General features: G+C 29.7%; 2 protein-coding genes and 1 pseudogene across 7 annotated transcripts; 1 reads left to right on the forward strand and 2 right to left on the reverse strand.

Moving 5' to 3' along the window:
* Window positions 1-1,528: 1,528 nt before the first annotated feature.
* LOC150028976 (uncharacterized) lies at window positions 1,529-11,240 on the reverse strand (annotated as a pseudogene).
* Window positions 11,241-17,176: 5,936 nt separating this feature from the next.
* On the forward strand, window positions 17,177-22,051 carry LOC137810552 (cysteine-rich receptor-like protein kinase 2). 5 transcript variants are annotated; one of them, XM_068611895.2, is made up of 8 exons: window positions 17,177-17,408; window positions 18,698-19,512; window positions 19,639-19,752; window positions 20,207-20,346; window positions 20,422-20,632; window positions 20,761-20,995; window positions 21,123-21,273; window positions 21,395-22,051. In XM_068611895.2, exons 2-8 carry the CDS (start codon window positions 18,750-18,752, stop codon window positions 21,728-21,730), a joined length of 1,950 nt encoding a protein of 649 aa, XP_068467996.1. In that variant the 5' UTR covers window positions 17,177-17,408; window positions 18,698-18,749; the 3' UTR covers window positions 21,731-22,051. The 5 variants fall into 5 exon arrangements, with proteins under 5 accessions (XP_068467996.1, XP_068467995.1, XP_068467997.1 ...); XM_068611892.2 differs by lacking the exon at window positions 17,177-17,408 and adding an exon at window positions 18,292-18,431 and having other exon boundaries at window positions 18,696-19,512; XM_068611894.2 differs by lacking the exon at window positions 17,177-17,408 and having other exon boundaries at window positions 18,158-19,512.
* On the reverse strand, window positions 20,760-26,408 carry MENG (S-adenosyl-L-methionine-dependent methyltransferases superfamily protein). 2 transcript variants are annotated; one of them, XR_016518418.1, is made up of 9 exons: window positions 26,223-26,408; window positions 26,073-26,137; window positions 25,881-25,971; window positions 24,960-25,048; window positions 24,605-24,738; window positions 24,461-24,522; window positions 24,012-24,111; window positions 22,288-22,450; window positions 20,760-21,932 (listed from the first exon to the last, which is right to left on the reverse strand). XR_016518418.1 is itself a non-coding variant. In XM_068611897.2 (8 exons), the coding sequence occupies exons 1-8, from the start codon at window positions 26,325-26,327 to the stop codon at window positions 22,350-22,352; spliced, it is 747 nt and encodes a 248-aa protein (XP_068467998.1). In that variant the 5' UTR covers window positions 26,328-26,408; the 3' UTR covers window positions 22,175-22,349. The 2 variants fall into 2 exon arrangements, 1 of the variants encoding a protein (XP_068467998.1); XM_068611897.2 differs by lacking the exon at window positions 20,760-21,932 and having other exon boundaries at window positions 22,175-22,450.
* Between the last annotated feature and the right edge of the window lie 1,004 nt (window positions 26,409-27,412).

Below are 27,412 nucleotides of genomic sequence, written 5' to 3' on the forward strand. Positions count from 1 at the left end.
TAAAGAGTGTGAATAGTTAGGGGGTGTAGACGCATTTTAGGGGGTGCTGAAAATAGGAAGTGGATCACACTTACTTCATGACTAGGTGGCACCAATTTGCATTTGAATTTGGAGGGAACTTTGAGTTTCATTTGTGTTTCATTTCAGCCCTCTTCTCTTATAAATAGATAGGTTGGGCTCTTGTAAATTCAGAATTGGATAATTGATATAGAGAAACTCTACTCATTTGGATAGAGAATTGTGTGAGATTTGGATCTCCTTGCTTAGTCTCATCTTGTGAGCTTTTGGAGAGCTTCAAGTGGCGGCTTCCTTCACTCATCTTGGAACTCCATCACCAAGTGGCGTGAGCAACTCCAAATTCCATTCCAGCGGTCTTCAATCACTTAAGTTTCGTCTTCTTTCATCTCCATTTTCATTTCCAATCGTTAGATTAGCTTGTTCTTCAATTTCTACCGTTTATTCTTGTTCTAGGTGTTGTTTTAAGTTTCTATTCGGTTTATCTTGTTCCTTTGATGAATTCAATCGGTAGATTCATTTCTTGATTTAATTCTGTCCAGTTTTTCAGTTTACATTTTTCAATTGTGCTTCTATTTGTGTTCTTGTTTTGTTCTTGCTTTCCTTTCAATTCCGCCAAGTGTTTGTGATAAGGATATGGCACTCATGATGTATATGAGTTTGGCTCTTCATTTGGATGGCATTGTCCTCCATTGATTTGTCCTTAAGCCTCCTTAAAGTGTTGTTTCTTGTTAAGTGTCTATCCTGCTCATATCATAATGTCTCCATATTTTGAGTACAAAAAGAATGACAACTACTTCTACATTACGAGTTTAATAATTTCTCCCATGTGCTTTTCGTTTTATATGTTACTACCATTCTATCTTGCATAAGAATACACCATATTCCCATTTTATCACAAAGTGTCCACTAAGATTAGGTAATGCTAACACATGGGAAGTGCTTAATTTTTTTCTTAAGTTCTTAAAAACTATTATTGTATTTTTCTGTCCATTCAAGAATTTGACATTTCTTGATAAGTTGAGTTAAAGGCATAACTATTCTTAAAAACTCCTTAATGAATCTTCTACAATACCTTGCCAAACCAAGAAAACTATGTATTTCGGTCACTATTTTTTGTAATTCCCACTCTAAAGCTACTTCTACTTTGGTTGGGTCCACTAACACTCTTTGTTTTGAAATCACGTATTTCAAAAAATTTACTTCCTCTAATCAAAATTAAAACTTAAATAGTTTAACATACAATTGTGTGGCTCTCTTTTAAGGGTATGTTCTTCATATTCCTTAAATGTCTTAAAATAAATGAAAATATCAGTTATAAAAATAATTACAAAGTGATCTAAAAATGGGAAAAATATTATGTTTATATAATCCATGAATATTGTACAAGCATTATTCACACCAAAAGACATCACTTGATATTAATAATGACTATACTTGGTTTTGAATGCACTTTTTTTGTATGTCTTATGCCTTTACTCTAATGTGATGATATCTTGATCTTAAATCTATCTTAGAAAACACAAAGGGTCATCTTAGTTGATCCATCAATTATAGGGAGAGAAAGTTTATTCTTTATTGTGAATTTATTTAATTGGCAATAATCTACACATAGTCTAAAGCTTCCATCTTTCTTCTTAACTAACAAAATAGGAGCTCCCCAAGATAACACACTAGGACAAATCAACTATTTTTCAAGTAATTCTTCCATTTTTTTTTTCTTCAGTTTTGTTAGTTCAGAGGGTTACATTCAATATAATAATGCTTTAGAAATTGGTCCAATTTCATATATCAAATCTATTTAAAATTCAATTTCTCTATTGGGAGGCAAATTAGGAATATCATTGGGAAAACCATTAGAAAAATCTTGAACAACTGCTATATTTTTAAATCTACTACCTCTTTGAATTTTGGACAATAACAAATAAACTTAAATTTCATTATCTAAAGGCTCACTCACTAAGTTAGTAGATGAATTCAAAAGATCCTCAAAATTGAAAAATATTACCGATTTTTTTTCACAATTCAAAAGGGCTTGATTGGAAGATAATCATTTCATACCTAAGATTACATCTAATTGTGAAAAGGATAGAGAAATTAAATCTACAAGAAATTTCCAATTTTCAATGAACAAAGGACAATTTAGACTTTATTAATAGTTACGTATTTACAAAAGGGAATCAAAACAATCAAACTAGCATCTAGAAAGGAGATTAGAAAGTCCAGGTGTTAAATACAATAACTAGAAATGAATAAATGTGTTGCGCTTGAGTCGTACATTATATTTAAAGTTTTACCTTTAATGAAACACGTACCTTCAATCATATCATGGTTTCAAGCGGCTTTAACTTCATTCATGGTGTAGACTCTTCATGTTGTTGTAGGTCTTGCCTTGGGTGCAAAAGGATTGAAATGTGATTTTTTTTTGTCCGCATTCAGAAAATACATGATAAGGTTTTTCACACTTTGAAACAGATAAATCCGTTAAGATGACAATCTTCAGCATAATAATTTTATCCAGACTTAAGCCACTTAATCTTATTATTCGTAGGTCTACTAGAATTTTCGAAAGAAAATTGGTTGGGTTGAGATCTCCATTGGGGGTGGTTATAAGGTTTTCACTCCTTTGGTCTTCTTTTATCGGGTTGGGGTATGAAATATTTTGGTTTATTATTTTGACTATTTTCAAAATCTTCCAGAAATCTACACTTGTGAATAAGTATAGAAAAATCAAAAATTTCTAATATTCCAACTACTTTTCTCAATTCAGGCATAAGTCCATTCTCAAATTTCATACATTTCATTATCTCATCTGGGTGATAAAAGAAAGTAGAATATTTCCACAAATCTTCAAACTGATAGGTATATTCTCCTACTATCATACTCCATTGCTTCAATTTCATAAACTATATTTCTTTTGCTCTCTACACATCATTAGGAAAATATTTTTTCTAAACTTTTCATTATAAACACTTCCCAGATAATGATTATTCTCCCTCCTTATAATGATTTCAGGTATTATCACACCAATTCTAAGTCTCTCCTATCAACATAACTTACCTTTTGGTTGTAAACAAAGTCATAACTCAAAATCTTTTCTCAATCTCCTTAATCCATTATTCAACTTTTTTTTGGGTTATAACCTTCGAAGAATTGTGGAGGTTTGTTTCTCCTAAATTCAACCAAACCTTGTGACTCAATGGTTTCTTAAGGCCTTTGGTTCTTTGATATAGTAGCGACCATGTCTCTGATAACTTACACTCCTTCGATCAATTCATTTCTCCTTCTACTTGTCATTCGGAATTATGCAAGTTAGTATAAAAATCTCATTTCACAAAGTCTCACATAAAATATTGTTTTAATACCATCTAATGTGATGTCTAATCACACCATTTAGTAGTTAGTAAAGTTTTTTTTTTAAAAAATTACAAGTCAAAAAATATATTTTATTTTATATTTATTAATTTAATGATTCAACTTATAAGTCATAGACTTTCTAAAATATAGTTCTTTAATTATTAATTAAAAAAATTACACATCTTTATTTATATATATAAGTATTTTACAACATTATCAATCATAATTATACATTAAAACATATTCACTTGCATTTATATACACAATAACATATCTCTCTAGTAGGGTTGTAAGTTTATTTCATCTTTCTAAGATAAACTAGTCTAGCGGCATAGTATACAATAGGTCAACATGAGTAAAACAATAAACATAAAAGAAGTTAGAACAAATACCGTGGAGATAAATTAAATAACATGAAACAAAATAACATACAAATATAATTTATTTATTTTTTTATGAAAAAAATATAAATTATTTTAATATTGACTAGTCGGATAAATGAGACTCACATATTCATACACAATTATTTCATCTTATTCAATTTCTTTTCTTTTTTTCTCATTTAAATCCTCAAGCTAAAACGTTAAGCTATAAATTAATTAAAACTTGAGTAAATCTATTATTAATTATTTTTTTCTTAATTTATAATTTAGATAAAATTAATTCTCTTAAATTATTCATTGAATTAATATATATATATATATATTATAATATGTTTAGTACAAATATAAAAAGTTTTTGTAATTTAAAATTTTGAACATTATTGTTTAATTTGCTCAATGATATTTATGATTAGATACTATATCTTTATAATCATAGAAATTATATGATATTTTAATAAAATGAAGGACACTTCACGCAATAAAATAGAATAAAATAATACAAAAATGATAAATGTCTCGTCTCTTTTACCTTATTATTATTATTAAAATGTTCACGGATGGAAGTGAAAGACTTTGAAAGTGACCTAATATTATTTGTTTTCAATTTATTATATTTGTCTTTGGATTAAGAGGATTTGTGAGAATTTGAAGAAAGTATGTATAAAGTATGTTCTGTTTGCCTACACTTATTTGTTATGAGCGATGATCGATTTGCGGGAAGGAAGACACGTAATACAATTATTTTTCTATTTTGCCTCCAAAAATAGTCAATTCATTTTCAAACTATTAAAATATAACCAAATTTCAAAGATAAAAAGATAAATAAATTTACATAATTTTTAATTCTAAAAAAAATTCTGAATGCAAAATAATTTTTATATTTTATTACTATGTTTTATTTATATATTTGATTAACAATCATATATATAAAAAAAATTAAAATTATTTGAGAAATAATTTTTAAAAATATATTAATTATATTACAAAACAAAAATATAAAATATATTTATGATAAAAATAAAAATATAAAATATATTTATGATAAATAAAATAAATTATATATATTAATAAAAATGAGAAAAAGTAAATATATTATAAAATTTATATACATAATCAATTATCTATAATATATAATCGATTATATATAGAATTCAATAACATAACGATTAATGTAGTATATAAATTTTACCCATAATCAATTATATACTATAGATAATCTATTATGTATATAAATTATAAATATAACTAATTATAATAATATAATATAATAAAATAATATAGTAATAAAATAAATAATAATATTAATAAAAATATATTTATATATTCATAGTAATTAAAAAATGTTATTAATATTAATAATTAAAATAAGAATATTTTTTAAAATTAATATATAAAATCATAATAAAACTATAAATAATAATATTAATTAAAATAATGATCATAAATATAAATTAATAAAAATTAAATAAATTTAATAATATTATTAATAATAATTTTTATTTTATTTTATTTGTATCAAATATTTAATGGTATTATTAATAAAATAAATAATAACAATTAATAAAAATAAATATAGTTATTTATATAATAATATTATTATTATTATCAACTAGCGGGAACACAAGCACTGACGTGCCTGTGTATCCGCATTTTTTTTTATTTCTATTTCTTTAGTATTTTTTTTATTTTTCAAAAACAATTTCTCTTAATAACATTAAAATGAGAAGTTAAAGAGTATACAGTTAAAGAGTAGTGTGTATCTCAAGATAGAAAATAATTAAATAGAATTTGAGTTTCATATTTTTTATAATTTTTAATATTTCATTAATTATGGGTAAAAATATATGTATTTGGTAATAGTTAAAATTTATTTAAAACTACAAACTCAACCGAAAAAATAATTTAATAGAATTTGAGTTTCATATTTTTTTTAATAATTTTTAATATTTTATCAATTATAGGAATTAAACCAATATTTTTCATTAGGTCTATAAACAACCAATAATATATGACAATCATTACAATACATATGACACCATTAAACAATAAACCAAAAATTCATCCTCAATTGTTTGAAAAATATTATATACAAAAGAAGAAAATGCAATGAAATCTGCTTCTCTTTTCTTCACCTTAGACCCTTGGACCTGTATAGAGACTCGTTCAAATTGTTCCCATCTTTTGCACCCAAATCTAATGTTCCTTCGTGTTAGAACCTTACGATGGGGGGAGTGAGCGCAACAATCCTTCTCTGATTCCTCTATTTTGCTATGAATATTAACTCTCTACAATTAACAAATAAAAAACAAACAAAATATTAGTATAACATGTAAAACATAGATTTAAGAACACGATGACATACCTTCTCTACATAATGTTTTCTCTACATAATGCTCTCTGGTGAGAGAACCTATTTTGAAGGTGGTCTCTAAAATCATAACTTTATGAAAAGTTAAGATGATTTCAAAAATCAAAACCTAAAAGAAGAAAATATAGAGGAAAAGCAAAGATAAAGAAATGGTGATGACAAAAAACTTAAAAATTAAATTGGAAGTAATTTTTCCGTAAAATATGAGGAAATGAGAATATAGTTTAGTTAATGCTTTGTATGATTTCATTTAAATCCATAAAATTGTTACCAAAAAGGGTCTTATGATGACTTTCATCATGTACCTCTGTCTCCTCTTGTTGAGTCTTTCTTATCCCCTAGTCACATGTTTCAATCACAATTTCAGAAGACAAATTAGTGTTTTACAAATTAAAATGCATATAAAGAGAATTACCTATTGTTGTGATGAAGCGCGCAACTTTTGAGTCTTTTCGTTCTCTCTAGTCACAAACTTCAATTACAATTTCATGAAACAAATGTCAAATTAGGGTTTCAGAAAGATTAATCAAAGAAATGAAAGTATGATTTTACATGAAAGTGAAAAGGAAAGAGAAAAGAAAGTGAGAAGTATGGTAAAAAAAAGAATGTGTTATGTGTAGTGGAGAGAGAAAGTGGGAAGTAGGTACCTATATAGGAGAGAGAAAGTGGGAAGTAGGATAAGTGGGTTATGTGTAGTGGAGAATCATAAAATTTGTTTCTTAAATCAATTTTAAAATTCTACAATTTTAATAAAAAAGAATATCAGTTTAAATCAGAAAAGTAACGTACCAAATCTCCACTCTCCTGCTAAAGTGGTCCACAAAATATTACAAATATCTTTAATTTTTTATTTAATAGAAAAGAAGATCTTTAAAACAGAAAAGTAATTAATCAATCTCTCCACTCTCCAGTTAAATAATAACAAATAAAATAAATTAAAAAATTATTTTATTAATTTTTGAAATTATAAAATGTCCAAATAACCAGAATAAATTAATACAATAAATTATTAAGTAAAGATAAAATGAAAAAAAAATTAAGAGCAGTTAAGAGGAGAATAAGAAATGACAATCATGATATGATAAGAAGGAATAGGCACTTACCTTGATAGGCACTTACCTTGATCCATGAGTGATCCTAATTGAGCAGTTACTTTATCTCCTTTTGCCCAATCTATTTCTTAGCAATTCCGTTCTTGTCACACACTTTCGTGATGGTTAACAGTGAAACAACTATTATTTGCAGAGACAGAACCCTATAACCTTTAGTACCCAATCTCCATCAGATGTAGGTTTTCCATTAGGTATATCATCATATATATATTTCTCACATTGACCAATGGGCCTTTAATTCTATTATTATTATTAAATCATATTCGGGCTCAAAGCCCAAACTCTAAATCATGTGAGTCACTTTATAGAAATTAATTTACATAATTTCTTACATTCTCCCACTTGAATCATATGAGTTATAATACTTTCATGATTTAATAATTACATAAATGCGCATTTAAAAGGTCTTACATAAATTGGTTCTATCATTAATCATAATCAAGGATACGGAAATAATAAGAGTCATGGCGGTTACATGTCATTTCAATCGACACATTTCCTTCCATGTACTATTATATCATCCTTTCTCCTTAATATGACTTTATAGTGAGAAATTCATAATAGGTTCAAACATAATGTCATTGTCATCAATAACAACATAATTTGTTTTCCACAACATAATAACATAATTTGCATGCATATACATAAAGTAGAAAACAACATAAATTTCAGAAACTTTATTTATCAATGAGCTCAAAGTGTCAAATAAGCATTAATAACAACATTCATAATTCACTAGTAACATAATGCCCATATTTACAACATGACCAGTAAATGTTTTGGGCGGTAACCCTTTTGTTAAAGGGTCAGCAATCATAAGATCAGTGCTAATACGTTCTATTGACACTTTATGTTTCTGAACTTCTTCTTTAACGACAAAGTATTTCAATTCCATATGTTTAGCACCTTTGGAATACTTGTCGTTTTTAGAAAAGAAGACTGCTGCGGAGTTATCACAATAAATTTTCAGCGGCTTGGCAATACTGTCAACAATTCCAAGTCCTGAAATAAAATTCCGCAACCAATTAGCCTGAACTGTGGCCTCAAAGCATGCCACAAATTCAGCTTCCATAGTGGACGCAGCAATGACTGACTGCTTCACACTTTTCCATGAAATCGCTCCTCTGGCTAAAAGATACACATAACCAAATGTAGACTTTCGTGTATCCACACAGCCAGCAAAATCTGAATCTGTATATCCAATCACCTCAAGATGATCAAATCTTTTATAAGTAAGCATGTGATCCTTCGTTCCTTGCAAGTATCTTAAAACTTTCTTTGCAGCTTTCCAATGATCCAATCCTGGATTACTCTGGTATCTACCAAGCATACCAACTGCAAAACTAATATCTGGTCGTGTACAAGTTTGAGCATACATTAAACTCCCAACAATAGATGCATAAGGTATATTCTCCATTTGTTTCCGTTCCAAATCATTCTTTGGACATTGCATGAGACTAAATTTGTCTCCTTTCTGTATTGGAACAGGAGATGTCGAACATTTATCCATTCTGAATCTCTCTAAAACTTTATTAATATATGATTTATGAGACAAACCTAACAATCCTTGTGATCTGTCACGGAATATTTCAATTCCTATCACATAGTATGCCTCACCCATATCTTTCATCTCAAAGTTATTAGAGAGAAACTTCTTAGTCTCACTTAATAGACCAAGATCATTAGTTGCCATGAGAGTCACATATAGTCTTAAAGAACCATTTACACCCGACTCTCTTGCATCCTTCTGACAATTCTATAAGGCCCCATACATCATTCTATGCCATTGATTTAAGCTCATCTTTCATAGCATATAACCACTTATCAGAATTATCATCATTGATGGCGTCTGAAAATGAAATTGGATCATTATCAATACCTAAGTCATTTTCTGACTCTTGTAGATAAACCACATAATCATTCGAAATAGCAGACTTTCTTTCTCTTTGAGATCTTCTTAATACTATTATTTCTTGTGGTTGTTCTACTACAGGTTCATTGTTAACTTCATGATCATTAATTTGTTCTTCTTCTTCATCGTTGAGTGATTCAACTACATTAGGAACAACAATACTTGAAGTAGAGGTACTAGTTAAAGGAACTTGTACTCTAACTTCCTTAATCTCCACATTTTGTGAAGTATCACTCCCACTGGTTTCACCAATTTCAATGAACCGTGCATTTCCAGATTCAACAATTCTTGTGTTATGGGTAGGACAGTAAAACATATACCCTTTTGACTTTGCTGGATAACCAATGAAATATCCACTGATTGTTCTTGCATCCAATTTCTTTTCTTGCGGATTGTATATTCTGACTTTTGCCTGACATCCCTAAACATGCAGGTGTCTCAAACTGGGTTTCCTTCCTGTCTACAATTCAAAAATGTGTTTGAACTGCCTTACTAGGAACCCTGTTCAATAGATACATGGCAGTTTTTAAAGCATGCATCCACAATGAAACAGGTACAGTTGACTTACTTAACATGCTCATAACCATATCCATTAAGGTTCGATTACGCCTTTCTGAAACACCATTTTGTTGTGGTGTACCTGACATTGTGTATTGAGCACAAATACCACGTCTCTCATGGAACTTAGCAAACGGACCAGGGTGTTGTCCACTTTCATCATACTTTCCATAATATTCACCACCTCTATCTGACCTGACAATTTTCACCTTTCTGTCTAATTGTCTTTCCACTTCATTTATATAAACTTCTAAGGCATTCACTGCTTGCGATTTTTCATGCAGTAAATAGACATAACCATAACGTGAAAAATAATCAATAGAGGTGATAAAATACCTTTCTTTATTGAAAGAACTTGCATCAAAAGGTCCACATATATCAATGTGTATAATTTCAAGAAGCTGAGTACTTCTTGTGGCTCCCTTCTTTGTGTGTTTTGTTTGTTTGCCTTTAATACAATCCACACATACATTCAGATTAGTAAAATCCAAACTTGGAAGTATTTCATTCTTTACCAATCTCTCCATCCTTTCTTTGGAAATATGTCCCAAACGTTTGTGCCACAAGAAAGCAGAACATTCATTCACTAAACTACGTTTAGTGCCAACATTATGATGCGAGGTCATAAGAGTTTCAACATATAGATTATCAAGGTTCAATTTATATAATCCATCATAAAGAGTATCAGATACAATCAAATAGGTACGCTGATATAAACTGAAACATCCATTCCCAAATTTAAAAGAGTATCCGGCAACATCAAGTTTAGACAATGAAACTAAATTCCTAGATATACTAGGTACATAAAAAGAATCCATCAAGTCTAATTAAAATCCAATGTCGAGGATTAAACGATAAGTCCCGACTGCTTCCATTGGAACCTTCTCTCTATTCCCCATGAAGACAAACTTTTCATTTGGCTTTATGGTTCGGGTTAAAAGGAATCCTTGCATCATGTTAGAAACATGAGTTGTGCATCCAGAATCAATCCACCAAGAATTATGTCAAACTTCAGTTAAGTTTGATTCAAAACATACATAATAAGCATTATGCTTACCCTTCTTTTCGAACCAAGCCTTACGTTTCAGACAATCCTTTTGGAAATGTCCAGATTTCTTGCATAAATAACATTTGCCATTCTTCTTCTGGAGCTTAGTAGAGGACTCATTTATCTTCAGTGGTCCTTTACCCTTTCCATGTTTCTTGAAGACCTTCTTTCCAGCTCCCTGATTGTTCACATAATGTATAGAGTGGTTTCCTCGATTTTTCAATCTAGTCTCTTCCTGAACTAACATGTTATAGTTCTCATCCACTGCCATTCCAATAGACTTAAGTCTTGCCGCAATATTAGTCATTTCAATGACATGTTCGTGCATAGTACGAGAACCATCAAATTCCATGGTGGTTAATGTACTCATTAATGTCCCAACAAGAGACTTATCAGTAGTTTGGGAGCGCTCTTCCACAAATTTCATAAATTCTTTTGCACTATCAGTTTTGGGAAGAGCCGACTTAATATTACTTGTTATGCTCATTCGCATAAAGATACAGGAACAGATACTTGATCACACATGTTTAACATTAATACTTTGAGTCATAAACTAAACATACAATACAGATTCAGAAAACATTCTATGTATACTAATGTTCTCCTTTGGGAGATTCATTAATACACAAAACATAATGATGCTAATAGTATTAACTTTATTTGGTAAGATATGTGCATTAACTAGAAACACTTGTTATCTTTGGATATACAAGCAAAACTATTAACACATACTCACTACCAACAATCATATCCATCAATTATAAGGACAACTAATCAACCTTTGGGTGATCCAAAATGCCATATAATAATGAATTTCCATTTACCCATATATATAAATAATTTAGCATCCATTCTATAGGTAATTGGAATAAAATTTATCAGTAATCTGGAATTAAATAAAACTTAAAGATTTGATCACTTTGGTGATTAACAAATCTATCATACAAATAATTCCAGAAATTATATCATTAATTGAAATAAAATTCATCCATAATTTGGAATTAAATAAAACTTAAAGATTTGATCATTTTGGTGATTACAAATCTATCATGCAAATAATTCCATAAATAATATCATTATATAAAATTTCATCCATAATTTGGAATTAAATAAAACTTAAAGATTTGATCGCTTTGGTGATTACAAATCCATCATACAAGTAATTCCAAAATTTCAATTTAAAATTAAATACATAAAGCGGAAATATAATTTTCCATTCCTCACTTTCAATCAATTAATTAAACTTTAATTTAATGCAAATTAAATTACATTATGACATAATAAAATTTCATTAAAACTTTAATTAAACTTTAATTTAATGCAAATAAAATTACATTAAAACATAATAAAATTTCATTAAAACTTTAATTAAACTTTAATATAATTCAAATTGAATTAATTAATAATAATAACATAATAAAATTTGAATTAAAACTTTAATTAAACTTTAAAAAAAAATGACGTAAAGCCGTAAGGTGCACATGAATTAATTAAAGTAAATGATTAATTGTGAATTCGTGCTGGAACGAATTTAAGTTGTACATTTTCATCTTTCTTCAATTTATGATGCTGTGAATTTCCGAGCCCAGTAATACCAGGTAAAGAAAGTCTCAACCATAACTAAAAGTGCCACAGGAAAAGATGATTGCAGTTTCATCTTTCTTCAATTGAATTAAAAATTCAATTAATGAAAGTTTTCAAAATGACATAAAGAGGCACACTTCATAAACCCCTAATTTTAAAATTAGGGTTCTTCAATTGGGAGTAATTAAAATTAGGGTTCTTTGACTTTGATGTTTTAGGACAATTAGGGATCTATTATAGAGGAATGAAAACCTTAATCTATAAATCATAATTTTAAAATTAGAGTTCTTAAATTGAAAATATTTTAAAATTAGGATTCTTTGATTTTGGAGAAGCATTAATGGAGAATCACAACATGAGCAAAGAGACTCTGAGACCATAATACAATAATAAAATTAAATATTAATATAAGGATAAAATAGGAAAAAAAAAATAAGAGCAGTTAAGAGGAAAATCTCATTTATATATAGGTATAGATTATAAAAAATAAATATATAAATTAATTAATTAGTCTTTTTATAGATAAATTTATAATCTTAATTTTTTATTAATTAAAATTTTAATCATAATAATCACATCCAAAAAATTTATTTTTATGAAAAAATTTCATGTCTCGAGATTATAAGAGATTCGTGTTTTTTTAAAATAATTATTCAATGATAGTAAAAAATTTACAAAAATTTTAATTAATTCAAATTTACACAAAAACATGTTACATTTTATTATTCAAATGTTTTTAAAAATAGTGGTAAATTTGTAAACTTATATTTTATATCTTTTAAAAATATTAAAAATTTTCTCACATCACATCACTCATAAACCCCAAGAAACTTTCTCACACATCTACTCTAACAATTCAAACATTATTTCTCTACTTTCTAAATATTTAAAAGTGTTGTTTTTCCTTTACTATAAATTTATAATAACTATAATTTTATTAAATATGAAGTAAATTTACAAATGTTATTACAAATTTTACTATAAAATTCTATTAACACTTGCTCTAAAAACGAAAAAAACTTTTACACAGCCTCATGATCTTCTAATAATAAATTGTTTTTATTTAAGAGACCAAATAAAAATTATTGTTCAAGGTCTATTTAAGTTTCCCTATAATTCTGTAAAAATATTGTTAATAAATTTATTTATTAAACTATAATAATAATTGAGTAAATTAATATTATGTAAGTAAAAAATATAATTTACCTTTAAAAATCTTCTTAATTCTTTGTAAAACACATTTCTATAATTTTTTAGTTTTAAAAAATTACATAAAAACTAATGTCATATATTTAGACGGTTAAAAATATATAATCTATAATAAAAGATTTAATAAATAATAACATCATAAAGGTAGATATTTGTTTACACAAAATTTGTTATTATAACATTATTATTTGATATTAAATTATCTTGTACAGTAAAATAATAAATAAAAATATGTACATTATTATGTATAAATCTACACAATTAAGTTTATATTTTCACAAAGTAACTATCTTTTTATTAAATTTTATTATTTATTTTTATTTGTTTGTTATTAGTTTCGTGCAATAAAATAAACTTGCAAACGATGAACATACAAGAAAGAACATGATCTACATGAATAAAATAATGTATGACATTATTTATTGTAAATTTCAAATAATTTTATTTCAAGTATTTATTTCAATTTTAAAAAATAATCATTTAAAGGTAGAATTGTAAGAACTTGTGTAAACACAAGAGATATATTTAAAGGTGAAGTTATTTAATTATTTTAAAATAAAATAAAATAATTCAATTATTTATTTCATTGAATATATAATTTATTTATTTATTTATTAAAAGATAAATAATTTAAATATTGTACATTTTTTTAAATTACTATTATTCTAGTAACTATTGAAATAAAAAAATTATAATTTTTTATTATTATAAGTAGTTAAAAAAATATATAACTTTTAAAATTTCAGGTAATTTTTTATTGTGTAGGTAGTTTTTATTGTGAAAAATCATTTAAAATTAAAAAAAAAAATCTAAAAGGTAAAATTGTAAAAAATTATGTACACAAAATAGGTGTATCAGTATCTATGAAATAGTGAAATCTATTATTACTTACTCGTCCATATATTTCAATGAATACAATTTCAAAATCAATCATTTACATATATCATAATCAAGTGTCTAAGTTTGGGTTACTTTTCATGTCACAAGTTACTCACATCTACTTTTGGAAGACTCATGTGTGAAAAAATCCTGACTCGTCCAACGAGGATTCTACTTATTCAACGACTTTGCATAATTCAAAAATCCTGCAAAATAATTATTCTTCAAATGGGTTTGAGCTAACTTTTCATTTCATTTTTATGCTTAATATTGAATATTTTGCTTCAAAATAACCACAAGTTGAAGCAATTTGTCACATGTGCAGTAGTCTAAGTCAAACTAGATAAACACACAAAAATTCCATTCATTTAAATTAAACAATTTGATCTCAAACTGAAACATTTCAAACATTCAAATAACACACAATCTCTACATAAAATCAATTATTGTGACCATTTCATTTTCAAATCTAGATCATTTATCCTAAGATACTATAAAATCTTAATTAGCTTCCCTTATGTGTCTAGCTTGCTCAAATCAAGTTTAAGCTCCCAATTTAATTATTCTCACAAGAAAGCTAAACCTGACCTAGAAATCTCTTATCAATTATCTGATTATACCCTTATGATTCTGAACTAACATAGATCCATCTTTGCTCTAGAAGGACTACATGCAAACTCTAGTCCTTAAACATACAAAATTTCTAAAAATAGACTAAAAATGAGAAAAGAGAAACTTACTCTAAAATAATTCTAAGATAAAATAGCTCTCTTCTCCACCAGATTACCTGTGACAAACTATGATTTACGAAGGAGTAAACAAATTTATCCAAAATCTAGAGAAAATATAAAAAGGGTAAAGAGAAATGTTTTAGGGTGATGGTTTTTTTGAAATAAAATATAAATACTTAAATTTTTTGTATTTATAAATTTTATACTTAAATAATAAAATATTCATGGTTAATCTAGATTATACTATTTCTTGTCTTCAACAAGCTTCTTATATGATAAGGGGTTTGTTGCAATTCCAATTTTCAGAGTAAACATGGATTCAAATTCCTAGTTATCTAAAATATACTTTGTAAGACATCCCTCACTATGACCTCCTAATTGGATAGCCATGACCAAGTAAAATGACTATGGTTTATGCTTGTTTTTATAATCCTTTCTTTTGTATTTTTCCTTCTACGAGTGTGATATTGAATAATTGGATTGGGTATATCACTTCTCATAATTTTTTAGACAAAAAAACTCTACTCATACTAAACTTTTGCAAGTAAAAGTAAGTGATTAATAACATTCAACTTCTCACAAATGTTGAATGAAGATATTTTCATGTTATGGTTCATAAAAAATAATATATTGATTAACTGACCCCATTATATCATGCAACACATGATGAAATGTCAGGATAACAACATACTTCTTCCAAACATCATTTTGATAACACTGATCATGTAGGTATATGGGTTGGACTTGTCAAACGATCATCAGTCATGCTAAAATGAAATCACTACTTCAGGAAGAAAAGTATGAGAAAGTTGAATATCTACCAATTAAATGGTGTTTGGCAACTTGGTAGGTCTGACGACCAAGACGAAGAAGATGATGAAGATCTACCATTAATAGAAAAACATGTTCAAGGTGGTCAACTTCAACCCTCAATCCCTCCTTATGCATAAATGTTAACCCAAATTTGGGACGAGATTCAAAATATTCAGGAAAGTATGATAAGCATGAGGTTGATATGAGCACACGTTTAGACTTGTTTGACACTCGTTTTGACAGGGTTGATGAAAAGATGGACTGACTAGAAGGTTGATGAATCAAATTGAACGTCATCAATGACAATGATTGTATTATAATTATGTTATTGTTATTTTTCATGTTTAACCTTGTTATAGTTGTTATTTAATTTTTTATAACTAGTTTATTGATAGCCGTTATGATTTCATAATCCTTTTAATGCATTTTTCATTAATAAAAACTACATTGCAATACAAATATTAGTTATTAAATAATTTTAACTAACACAAATATTGTAATAAAACAAAATAATAATAATTAATAATAAAATAAAATTTTAATACAAAAATATTTAATTATTTAAAATAAACAACTTATATAATAATTATTATTATTATAATAAATATAATAATATTATTTACATTTAATACAAAAGTATTTTCTAAATATAATTTTTAAATTTATGAATATTTAAATTATTTATTTCTTTATAAAAATTGACAATTTATATATATATATATATATATATATATATTAAAAAAATTACATGTAAATTATTTTTTCAAAATTAATTATTCAACTATATCGAATTATACTACTATTAATTTTAATTCATCCAAATTTAACAAAAATACATAATATTTTATTATTCTATTTTTTTAAAGATAATGGTAAATTTATAATCTCACATTTTACATCTTTAAGAAAAATAAAAATACCCACATTATCCCATCACTTAAAAACTTTAATAAATTTTTCTCACAAATCCATATTAACATACCCCAATCCAAACACACTTATTTTCTTAACACTTTCTTCCTAAATCCTCAAATTCTCGAACTTCCGACCCTCAATTAAAACACAACCTTAATAAGTGAAACGACATTTTGTGTTACACCAACATTCGTTTTTACAGGGTAACTGAAACATTAAAAATGCAGGGCAGGATGGTAAATTCATAGTACACTGACTACCTCAAAAATGTAGAACGATTCAAAGGTATGACGTTACCTCGCTGCTTCCATACACTACTCCTGTTACTGTCATACTATGTTTTACCGATTCAACTCTCTGCATACCAAAACACTTCCCATTTTGAAATTTACATTACTCAGTTTTTGTCTCAACCTTCATTGACTTGCCATCCTGTTAAATCTTTCAATTCTCTCACACCAACAACTTCAATTCACTTCCCATTTTCCATTGCTGCTTCTTTTTCTATGCAGATCAAATCATAGGTAAGTAACCATTTCCTCTAAAATTCTCTTCCCTCCTTTCCTATTTTTATGTTCTTGCTTTCGAGGTATTGTAAAACAAACTAAGCGACATCTACAACAAGACTTATTTTTGGTTCACTCTTCTTTTTTTGGTTTTCTTAAGACTGTGTCGTTCATCACTGGTTTGGTTCGTGTGGAATGACATGAATGGTTGTTGGCACGTGCGGGGTCCGTTCTCAGTTGATAGATAATAAATGGGGTAGGTTTTGTTGTGGGGGAAAGGTTTTTATTTCAATACCCACTTTTTTATTTTTCTTTATGTTTGAATTGAAAGTGTATGGGAAAAATTATCTATTATTTCATCATCTTCTTTTTATGTAGGTAATGTTGTAATTGTACACTATACTTAAAATAATAATAAAAACTTTAATTTAGTTATTATTTTTAAAATAATATGTTTTTACAAGTCTTTTAAGAAAACATAAACAGCTCACAGAAGTTTACTTATATTCTTTTCCTATTTTTTCATCTCCTTCAACTTCTCCCTCACTTTCATACTCTACTTTGTGTCTCACACCACCTCCACCAACGGTCTTAACAATTTTATTTTATTTAGCAGCATTCTTTAAAAGTTCATTAAAAAAATGATTGTTAATAAATTATTATTATTAATCCAAAGTGGGGCCTGGGGTGGAGTGCCTTCTATTCTGCACCTCATTTTTCAAACAGTTGGTCCGATACTTAATATTCATCAGCATCATTCATACGTCATGCAAGTGTGAGCAAGTCTTAAACTGTAGTATTTTTTTGCATCTGTGTAATAAACAAGGAAAAAAGAACCAAAATCTACTTTTCTAATAATGATTGCCAAAGCTGCAGTACTTTCTTTCATTCTTTGAGACTTGGAGGATGGCACATAAAAGGGAAGTACCGACTTGAGATTCTGCCCTCTTCTGTTCACACGTTAGAGGTTACTTTACTTTACGAATGTTTCTCTTCCAAAGCCCCTCTTGGTCTTCAACTTGCCTTTCTTCTCAAGAACAGATAAGTTTTGGAATTCAACCTCACATCATGTGACATTAAATTTGTGATATAGTTGTTGAAACACGTTGTAACCAATTTAGCTTAAGCATAACAAGCATTTGCACCTTCTTTGCTGATAAAAACAAAAAACAAGCAGTTGAACCTATTAGATAAACTTCTTGCTTGTTTCTGATTCACTAACAGAAATCGTAAAATTTGAACATGGTATGACTTTCTTTATCAGACACACCACACAAATATTCTAAACCCTCCCTTTTTTTTCACAGTTTCTAGTGAATAGCCCACCAGAGAAATTTACTTTGATTGGATGTTCTAAAAATGAAGAAAGTAGTCTATCTCGTCTTTTTATGCAACCTTTCACTTCTCATCAAATTACTACTGCTATCAAAGACTGTTATAGCAGAACCAAGGGCCAAGACCGTCCTAATAACATGTGGCCATGTACGAGAGCACAATACTACTATCTTTGTTCCCAATTTTGTTGCAACTATGGATAAGATCAGTGATGAGATGCGCAAAACTGGCTTTGGCACAGCAGTTGTAGGGACAGGACCTGATACTAACTATGGCCTGGCCCAGTGTTATGGAGATCTTTCATTGCTTGACTGTGTATTGTGCTATGCTGAGGCACGCACGGTTCTTCCCCAGTGCTACCCTTATAATTCTGGTCGCATTTTCCTTGATGGTTGCTTCATGAGGGCTGAGAATTATAGTTTCTTTAATGAGTATACAGGACCAGGAGACAAAGCTGTATGTGGGAACATGACCAAGAAGAATTCAAGTTTTCAAGCAGCAGCAAAGGAAGCAGTTTCAAGAGCAGTTCAAGATGCACCCAACAACAAAGGATATGCCAGAGGGAATGTTGCTGTGGAAGGAGCAACTAACCAATCTGTTTATGTTCTGGCTGATTGTTGGAGGACTTTGGACAAAAGGTCTTGCAAAGCATGTCTTGAGAATGCATTTTTTTCCTTATTGGGATGCTTGCCCTGGTCAGAAGGACGAGCGCTCAACACGGGCTGCTTCATGAGGTACTCAGACAAAGATTTTCTTAACAAAGAGCAAGAAACTGGGAGTTCAAGAGGTAAATAAATTGTAGTTTTCTTCAAGATTCGTAATGGACCATCAATCTGTGCTAGGATGGAGAATGAAAAAAGTTTAGAGAGCAATCGTGAATCTTGAGTATAGTTCATTTTGATGACTTGTGCAGGTAATGTGGCAGTAATAGTGGTTGTAGTAGTTAGTTCGGTGATTGTTTCCGTGGTTGGAGTGACTATTGGAGTTTATATATGGAAACAAAGATACATTCAGAAGAAACGAAGAGGTAATTGTCTCATTTGTAACTGTGTTTATTAGCTAGAGAATGAGAAACCTAAAATATTTTATTATCACTTCCATTCCCCCCACCCCAATGGTAAATAACCGAAACCGATAATGTCGCCGTTTTGAGCCAAACCAATTCAAGCTGAGCTAACTGAACACACTTGAGATAAGATTTTCTCAGTAATTATTTTCTTCATTCAAAAATTTCAATCCTTAAACCTTGCTTAGAAAAAAAAGTATGTTGTCTCTTAAACTACCAAATATTGGTTGTTTCTGCTGCGTATTTGTATGATAGTCCTTGTCCTCTTAAACAAAAATAATATTTATGAATTCTTTTATCTTTGAAGAGATTCTTCACCTTGTCTATAAAATAAACAAATTGATTAATCATCACGAGATACCACTCAACTATGTGAAGGATATTTACCTATCTCAATGTTCATTCTGGTTTCTAGGTTCAAATGATGCAGAAAAGCTAGCAAAATCACTTCAGAACAAAAGCTTGAACTTCAAGTACTCTACATTGGACAAGGCTACTGGATCTTTTCATGAAAATAACAAGTTAGGGCAAGGAGGATTTGGAACAGTTTATAAAGTACGTCTCTTCTCTGAAGATAAATATCTCCATCATTGTACAAAATCAAAGCACTCTTACAATTTGCTATTGCAGGGAGTTCTAGCTGATGGAAGAGAGATTGCTATCAAGAGGTTATATTTCAACAACAGACAAAGAGCAGCAGATTTCTACAACGAAGTCAACATAATTAGTAGTTTGGAACACAAGAATCTGGTCAGACTGTTAGGATGCAGTTGTTCAGGACCTGAAAGTCTGCTTGTTTATGAATTTCTGCCCAATAAAAGTCTTGATCGCTTCATTTTTGGTAATTACTGAAATCGTGCAGTGGGCTTGACTACTCTTTTCACCTATTCATCTCATTTTGATCACAAAGTGATTATAAATATATCATAACTTGAACTAACTTTAATATTTGTCAATTTAACACGACAGATAAAAACAAGGGCAAAGAATTGAACTGGGAAAAGAGATTTGAAATTATCATCGGGACAACCGAAGGATTAGTTTATCTGCATGAGAACTCTAAGACAAGGATAATTCACAGAGATATAAAAGCCAGCAACATCCTGTTGGATGCAAAGTTTCGTGCTAAAATTGCAGATTTTGGTTTGGCCAGGTCCTTTCAAGAGGACAAGAGCCATATAAGTACAGCCATTGCAGGAACTTTGTAAGTATCTTTGCATAAATCATTGCATAGCTTTGAAAAAAAATAGTACGGGGGAAAGAGCCAGGTGCTATTGCAGGAAACTGAAGCATATTATATCTGAGATGACCATTTACTCTTGGTCCTGCAGGGGGTATATGGCTCCTGAGTACTTGGCACATGGTCAGTTAACAGAAAAGGCAGATGTATATAGTTTTGGAGTGTTGCTGCTAGAGATGGTCACTGGTAGACAGAACAACAGGAGCAAAGTATCCGAGTATTCAGACAGCTTGGTTACAGTGGTCAGTAGCAGATTCTTTGGTTGTTTTCTTCTGACTGTTGCATTGATTGTGGTTAAGAAAATAAATTACTGACGGAACAATTCTGTTCTTCCTTTTATCCAATATATTCTGGCAAGATCAGGCATGGAAGCATTTTCAGGCAGGGACTGCTGAACAATTATTTGACCCAAATCTAGTTTTACAGGAAGACCACAACAGCGAGGTTAAGGATGAGATTTTAAGAGTGGTTCACATAGGACTTCTATGCACCCAAGAGGTCCCTTCTTTACGACCGATCATGTCAAAGACGTTACAGATGCTAACAAAGAAGGAGGAGAATCTTATTGCTCCCTCTAATCCACCCTTCCTGGATGAGAATACCATGGAACTTCATGACACAAGTGGTGACCCATTTTATCCTCTTAATGCAGCTGATTCAATCGCTACCATGTCCCGTAGCTCATTTTATCCCAGGTGACCACGAGAATGCAGAGAAAATCCCTACACACTGCATGTCTGCAGCACAGCTTGTTGGCAAATAACTAGGTCTGCCTCATACCTATGACACTTAAGGTCGCTGATAAAGCATCCAATCCTTTGCTATTTGAAATGCATACTTCAGACAAGAGGAGCTTTAAAGCCAAATGTCCAATACGGCTATGGGAAGCAAACAATGCATACTGTACAGTTCAATAGTAACATTGTTATACAGTTATAGATTAATTTGATTTCCATAACAGCTCATAAATACTACTACTTTTGGATACAGTTATTATTTATTTTTATTTCATTTGCGAAAGAATAGTTTTCAATGGGAAAAGAATGAAAAAAAGATTATAGCCTTTAATATTTTGATATTTAATGAGTCCAATTTAAGTGAAGATCATATGAAAAAATATGAAAATGTGATTGAAGCATGTCCTTGGAACATTTAACTCTGCAAATAAAATTATTAAAATGCTAGGCGATAGCTCAGCTACTGTTAATTCAATGGTAACGCATATGGATTAACAGCGTAATTTATGTTTTTACAACCTGAGTACGGAGTCATCCACAAGGGCGGTAAATCTGTTTGTAAAAACATCCATAAATCTGATCTAACGCTTAGCTACCAAACACCCCATGAGGCCTCCACCAATCTCGTAATGTCTGGCAGCAGAAAATCCTACTTCCAAGGCAAGTTTCTCCAATTCCTTCCCTGCATCACAGGAAGGTTCATAAATTAGTGAATCAATCTTATCAAAGTTCTACCAGCAATGAACATAATTTATTTGTCCCATTTGTTTGCTAATCATTTTCAATTATTATACACAATTACTAACTGCATGATTATCAACTAGGAATGACAATTGTACCCTAACCTAATGAACACCTGCAAAAAATAACCAAGATAGATAGATGATTACATGTTAAATGGACATAGGTGCCAAAATTGATGACTAAAGCACCGCACCACACACCCGCATATAATATAGTATAAAATATAATATAAAAACATACAAATGTAGTTATGGTGTTCTTAGTCAGATCAGATGTACTCGAACTCAAGTTGTGTAAAAGAACAAAAGAAACTTTTATGCTGGTGCTTAGGACATTTTACTAAATAAACATCCATAACCCTAAGTAACCATTTCAATGTGAGGATCATCAAAATTGAAAATGTTTGCACAAGCCTCCCACAGACTGAGCTCGATTGGAGGCTCCAAACTTGTACCCCACTTATGAGAGTGAAGCTAAAGTTAAGGAGGATATCATAAATTATTGAGCTTAGAGGGCAGTATTTTTGCAGCATTGCATCCCTCTCCTCTGTTAATATGTATATTTTTTGTTAGTAAGAAACTTGAACCCATGACCTATCCCTCCCTCCATTACACTTTTACCATCAAATCAACCTTATAATCCTTATGTCAGGTTATACACTTGGCCAATAAGTCAAGTGGGTTTGATATTCAGGCTATAATAACAATTACTATTAGGAATGGGAATAAGCCAGGCAATTCATTGGGGCAATAACCTTTACCCACATTAGGCAAGCTCAAGCTACGTCTATTTGTTAAATAAGTTTGACAAAGCCTTTTTGAAAACTTATTTGGCAAGAACAAGTCAAAAGACTTAAGGTCATTACAAAATCCATTTAGATTAGAACTAATAAACCAACCTATTTAAGTAGATACAAATAATATAAGAACAATAGTATTATTATTTTATTGAATTATAACATTATGAAAATATATATTTACAGACTTAAGCTCATGTTCTACACAAAGCCTTACGCCATTAATCTATTTAGAAGTTTGTTATTAACCTTTGAAAAGGCCCTGCTATAAGAAAAGAGTTTTGAATAGGCTTTCAAGAAATCAAACTGTGAGAAAAAGTTAGGCCTTAAAAGATATATATCCGGTAAGTAAGTCAAGCTCGAGTCTCATATTTTAAGAAATATGGCCGGCCTATTTTTAAGGAAAAGCATAGCCTGACCTGTTTCATTTCTACCCCCTAACTGGATTGAATCTAAGGCTTTTAGGAAATTCTTTCAAGATGGTCCCAAACTATATAAAATTTGCAGAAACAAAGGCAAGTCATACAATTAAAAACCCAAGTCACAGCCAAACTTATGTCATTCTATTCTATAGCACTGAGAATAAATCCTTTACAAAGTTTCGCAATATATCTCAAGCACGGAGAAGAAATAGGTGAGACAACATAATGTAAAAATCCTATAAAAAGTCTGATCTGATAAAAAAATTCACTTGAAAACAAACCTGTTAAAAATTCTCTTATTGAACTTTTAAGGTATTTGTATTCCTCTGAAAGACCATAACCAGAGGCAACAGGAACAACAACATTGTCAATCATCCATTCCTAGCATAAGTAAATACGTGGGAGTTACCTTCAGTGAATTCACGAAATCAAAATGACAACTGCAAATTAATAAAAAATTGTACGAATAAGATATGGTAATATTCGTTTACACAAGCAGTACCAAAGATGATTTCATCAGTCCTATCAAACTGATGAACTCACTCAAAAGCATTGCTGAAAAGAATAAATGCATTTTTCTTTCACCTATCTTGATTTTTAATCTTAAGCCAAACCTTTTAATTTACTGAGACGATCAGAAGGGTAACTATACTTGTTCAAAATGAAGAAGCATTGCTGTGCAAATTATTATTAGATCTTATATAAAGCAACCAGTGAGGCTGAGATATACCGTAATTGCAGAAGTTAGTGACTCATTGCTTTTATTAAAGTCTAGTATAGACACTGTAGAGCCTGGAAAGCAAAACAAAAAAAATGTATCAAATTTCATATAAACATCAATTATCAAGTTAATGGATAGAGATACAAAACCCACCAGTTTTTAGGACACGGAAAATTTCCTGCATAGCCTTATGTTTATCAACCACATTTCGAAGACCATAGCCCATAGTGATAGCATCAAACCAACCATCCATAAATGGCAAATCAAGAGCATCACCTTCAACCCACCTACGATGCAACAAACCATTACTACCTCCCCACAGCATCAATGAATGCTAAGATACAACACAAACATAATAAGAACTCTAATATCGACACTGCCAATATCTTTATACTAGACCAAAAGTTTTTTAGAAGGTTCAAAAGTAGAAAAAGAGTTTAAATTTATATTAAAAAAATCCCCAGGTTATAATTAATGTCTGCATACTGCAAAATTTACCCATGCTCACTCAATATTCGTGAAGCATTTCTTTGAAAGCAATTGCTGCCGGGATGAAGCAATCGATAACTGATCCTTCGAGAAATCAAGGCCAATCACCTGCACCACAAAACATTCGATGTACCAATTTCACTGTAAAATTCAAAATGCTATAACAATAAGAAGAAGAATTAACTAAAATACACTTCTACTTGCAATGTAAATATTTTTTTAGTGTCCTTCAATTATATATTTTCAGTTATAGCATGTTCATTCATGTCTATAATAATTTCCTTAAAGCTTAAAAAGTTAGAATAAGAATAATTTCGGATTAATTAAAAAAAAAACTTTAGGCATAATAATAATAATAATATATGAATTTCATTTACGCGCAATGTCCTGTTAGCAACGAGAAATCATGCTAGACATGGACAATTTTTTGTATAGATATTGTAAAAGTCAATAAGTTTATCATACATGATAATACATAATTAGATGAAAGTAAACAATTAGATGAAACTGTAAAATTCCTCTTCTCTCATTTAAAGTACATTCATAATAAATTTAAAGCTTAATTATTACACTTTTAGTCTCTCCCATATTGTAAAGATGTGATTTTAGTTCCTCTGTCAATGGACATTTGGGATTTGTTAAAAGTTAAGTTTACTGAGGTGTCTAAGAAACTATAATCACATAACCAAATTGGCACACAATGGGAACTTCAGAGACCAAACTTGTTAATTTAGAATTGTGTGTGTATTAAAATAAGAAAAAACAAATCTTCTGCAAGTATATCTTTTCCAAATTTTAATTTTAATTTAGTTTATGATTTTATATAGAAATCGATTTCATTTTCTTTAATGTTTTTTCCTCTCTCTCTCCCTTAGGAATCCAAATAGGCCTTGCTATTCATAGTAAAGCAATTGAAATATGAGAAACTAAAATCAAACACCTTGCCATCACAGCCTACTTTGTGGGACAAGAGAAATGACAAATCCCCACTTCCACAGCACACATCCAACACACGGTCTCCCAATTTCGCTCTGTGTCCAAATTCAGAGAATACCCAATTAAGAAATGAAAATACAACGGTTACAATATTCTGAAGAAAATGCGATGGCAAAAAGCGAAGAAAGAGGAATACCCAGTCCACGACACCGCCATTCGCTTCCAAACCCGGTGTTGCCCAACGCTAAGCAAGTCATTCAGCTGTCCAAAGGCACACAGAGAGAAACGGCGTAAGTTATCAAAGAGCTAACAGAAAAAAGGAAGAAAGTAACACAGAGTGGAGCACGTTATCATAAACAGGAGCAATGCGGTTAAACAGCGCCCGACGGTCGTTGGTGCATCGAATCAACGTTGGTCGGAAAATGGAAGAAGAAGGAACAAACGTGGCCATGTGCTTCAGAATTCGAATTCACTTCCCAAATATTTCATCTACGCACACTTCTCATGACGTGTTCCGTTAACACCACAATAGCATACCACGTTTGTATATTTTTTTTTATTTTTTTTTAAGAGTAACTATAATTCACGGTTACTTAAGTGAATTGAGGGTAACAATGCCAACTCATATTAACTACCTAAAGTTATCATTGGAAAAGCGTGTTGTACTTTTGAAATGGAAAGAAATATGTTTTTGAGAAATTTAGTTGATTTTTCTAGGCAATAAAATGTATCATTATATTGAGTAAAAAAATTACTAAAGTACTTTTTCCGAAAATATTACATATTTATAAGATTTTGAGTTTCTCAAATAACCAAAAGATATAATTAGCTATAAAGTATTTAAATAGTATATTGAGTATGATAGGTTAATAATGACACAACTAGATTTAATTTAATTTAGTATTGAGTTGAGTTTTATTTATAATTGGTTCAAAGCTAACAAAATTCAAACTAACAAACTTTTATAAAGGTTGGATTAAGGATTTAGTATGGATGATCAAGACTCAACTGACACTCTTCTCTTATACTTGTATTATGGATAAATTGTATTACATTTTTTTCATGTCTTAAATTGGTTTAGACAAACTTATTATGGTTAACTTACTTAAAGCTTTGAATTAAATTTTACACCTATTGTACTACTTTTTTTTTAATTAGGTTGATAGTTGAATATTACAACTTTTAACATAAAAGAAAAAAAGTTTTTCAAAATTTTGGCTCAAATTAGCCCAAATCATCCAAATGATTATTATTGTGATTGTGACAACGAGATCATCTTCTACAAGGTTGTTGATAGTAAAAGTCTTCATTTGAAAAGGTAATGGATGGGAGAGATCAAATTGAGAGGAGACGTACTAAATTGATATTTTGAAAAAGCCTTTCTCTTATTGAAGTTAAACTTCCCACACCAATAAGTCATCAACAATTATATTAATTATCCCACTAATTTTGTTGAGTTTTTTATGAGGTTCTATAGATCTGTATTTCCTGGTATGTTGGTTGTACTCTTTATCTTTCATGATGATTTTCTCATCC

Source organism: Phaseolus vulgaris, chromosome 2 (assembly GCF_051622355.1).
Source record: "Phaseolus vulgaris cultivar YP4 chromosome 2, ASM5162235v1, whole genome shotgun sequence".
Lineage (NCBI taxonomy): Eukaryota > Viridiplantae > Streptophyta > Magnoliopsida > Fabales > Fabaceae > Phaseolus > Phaseolus vulgaris.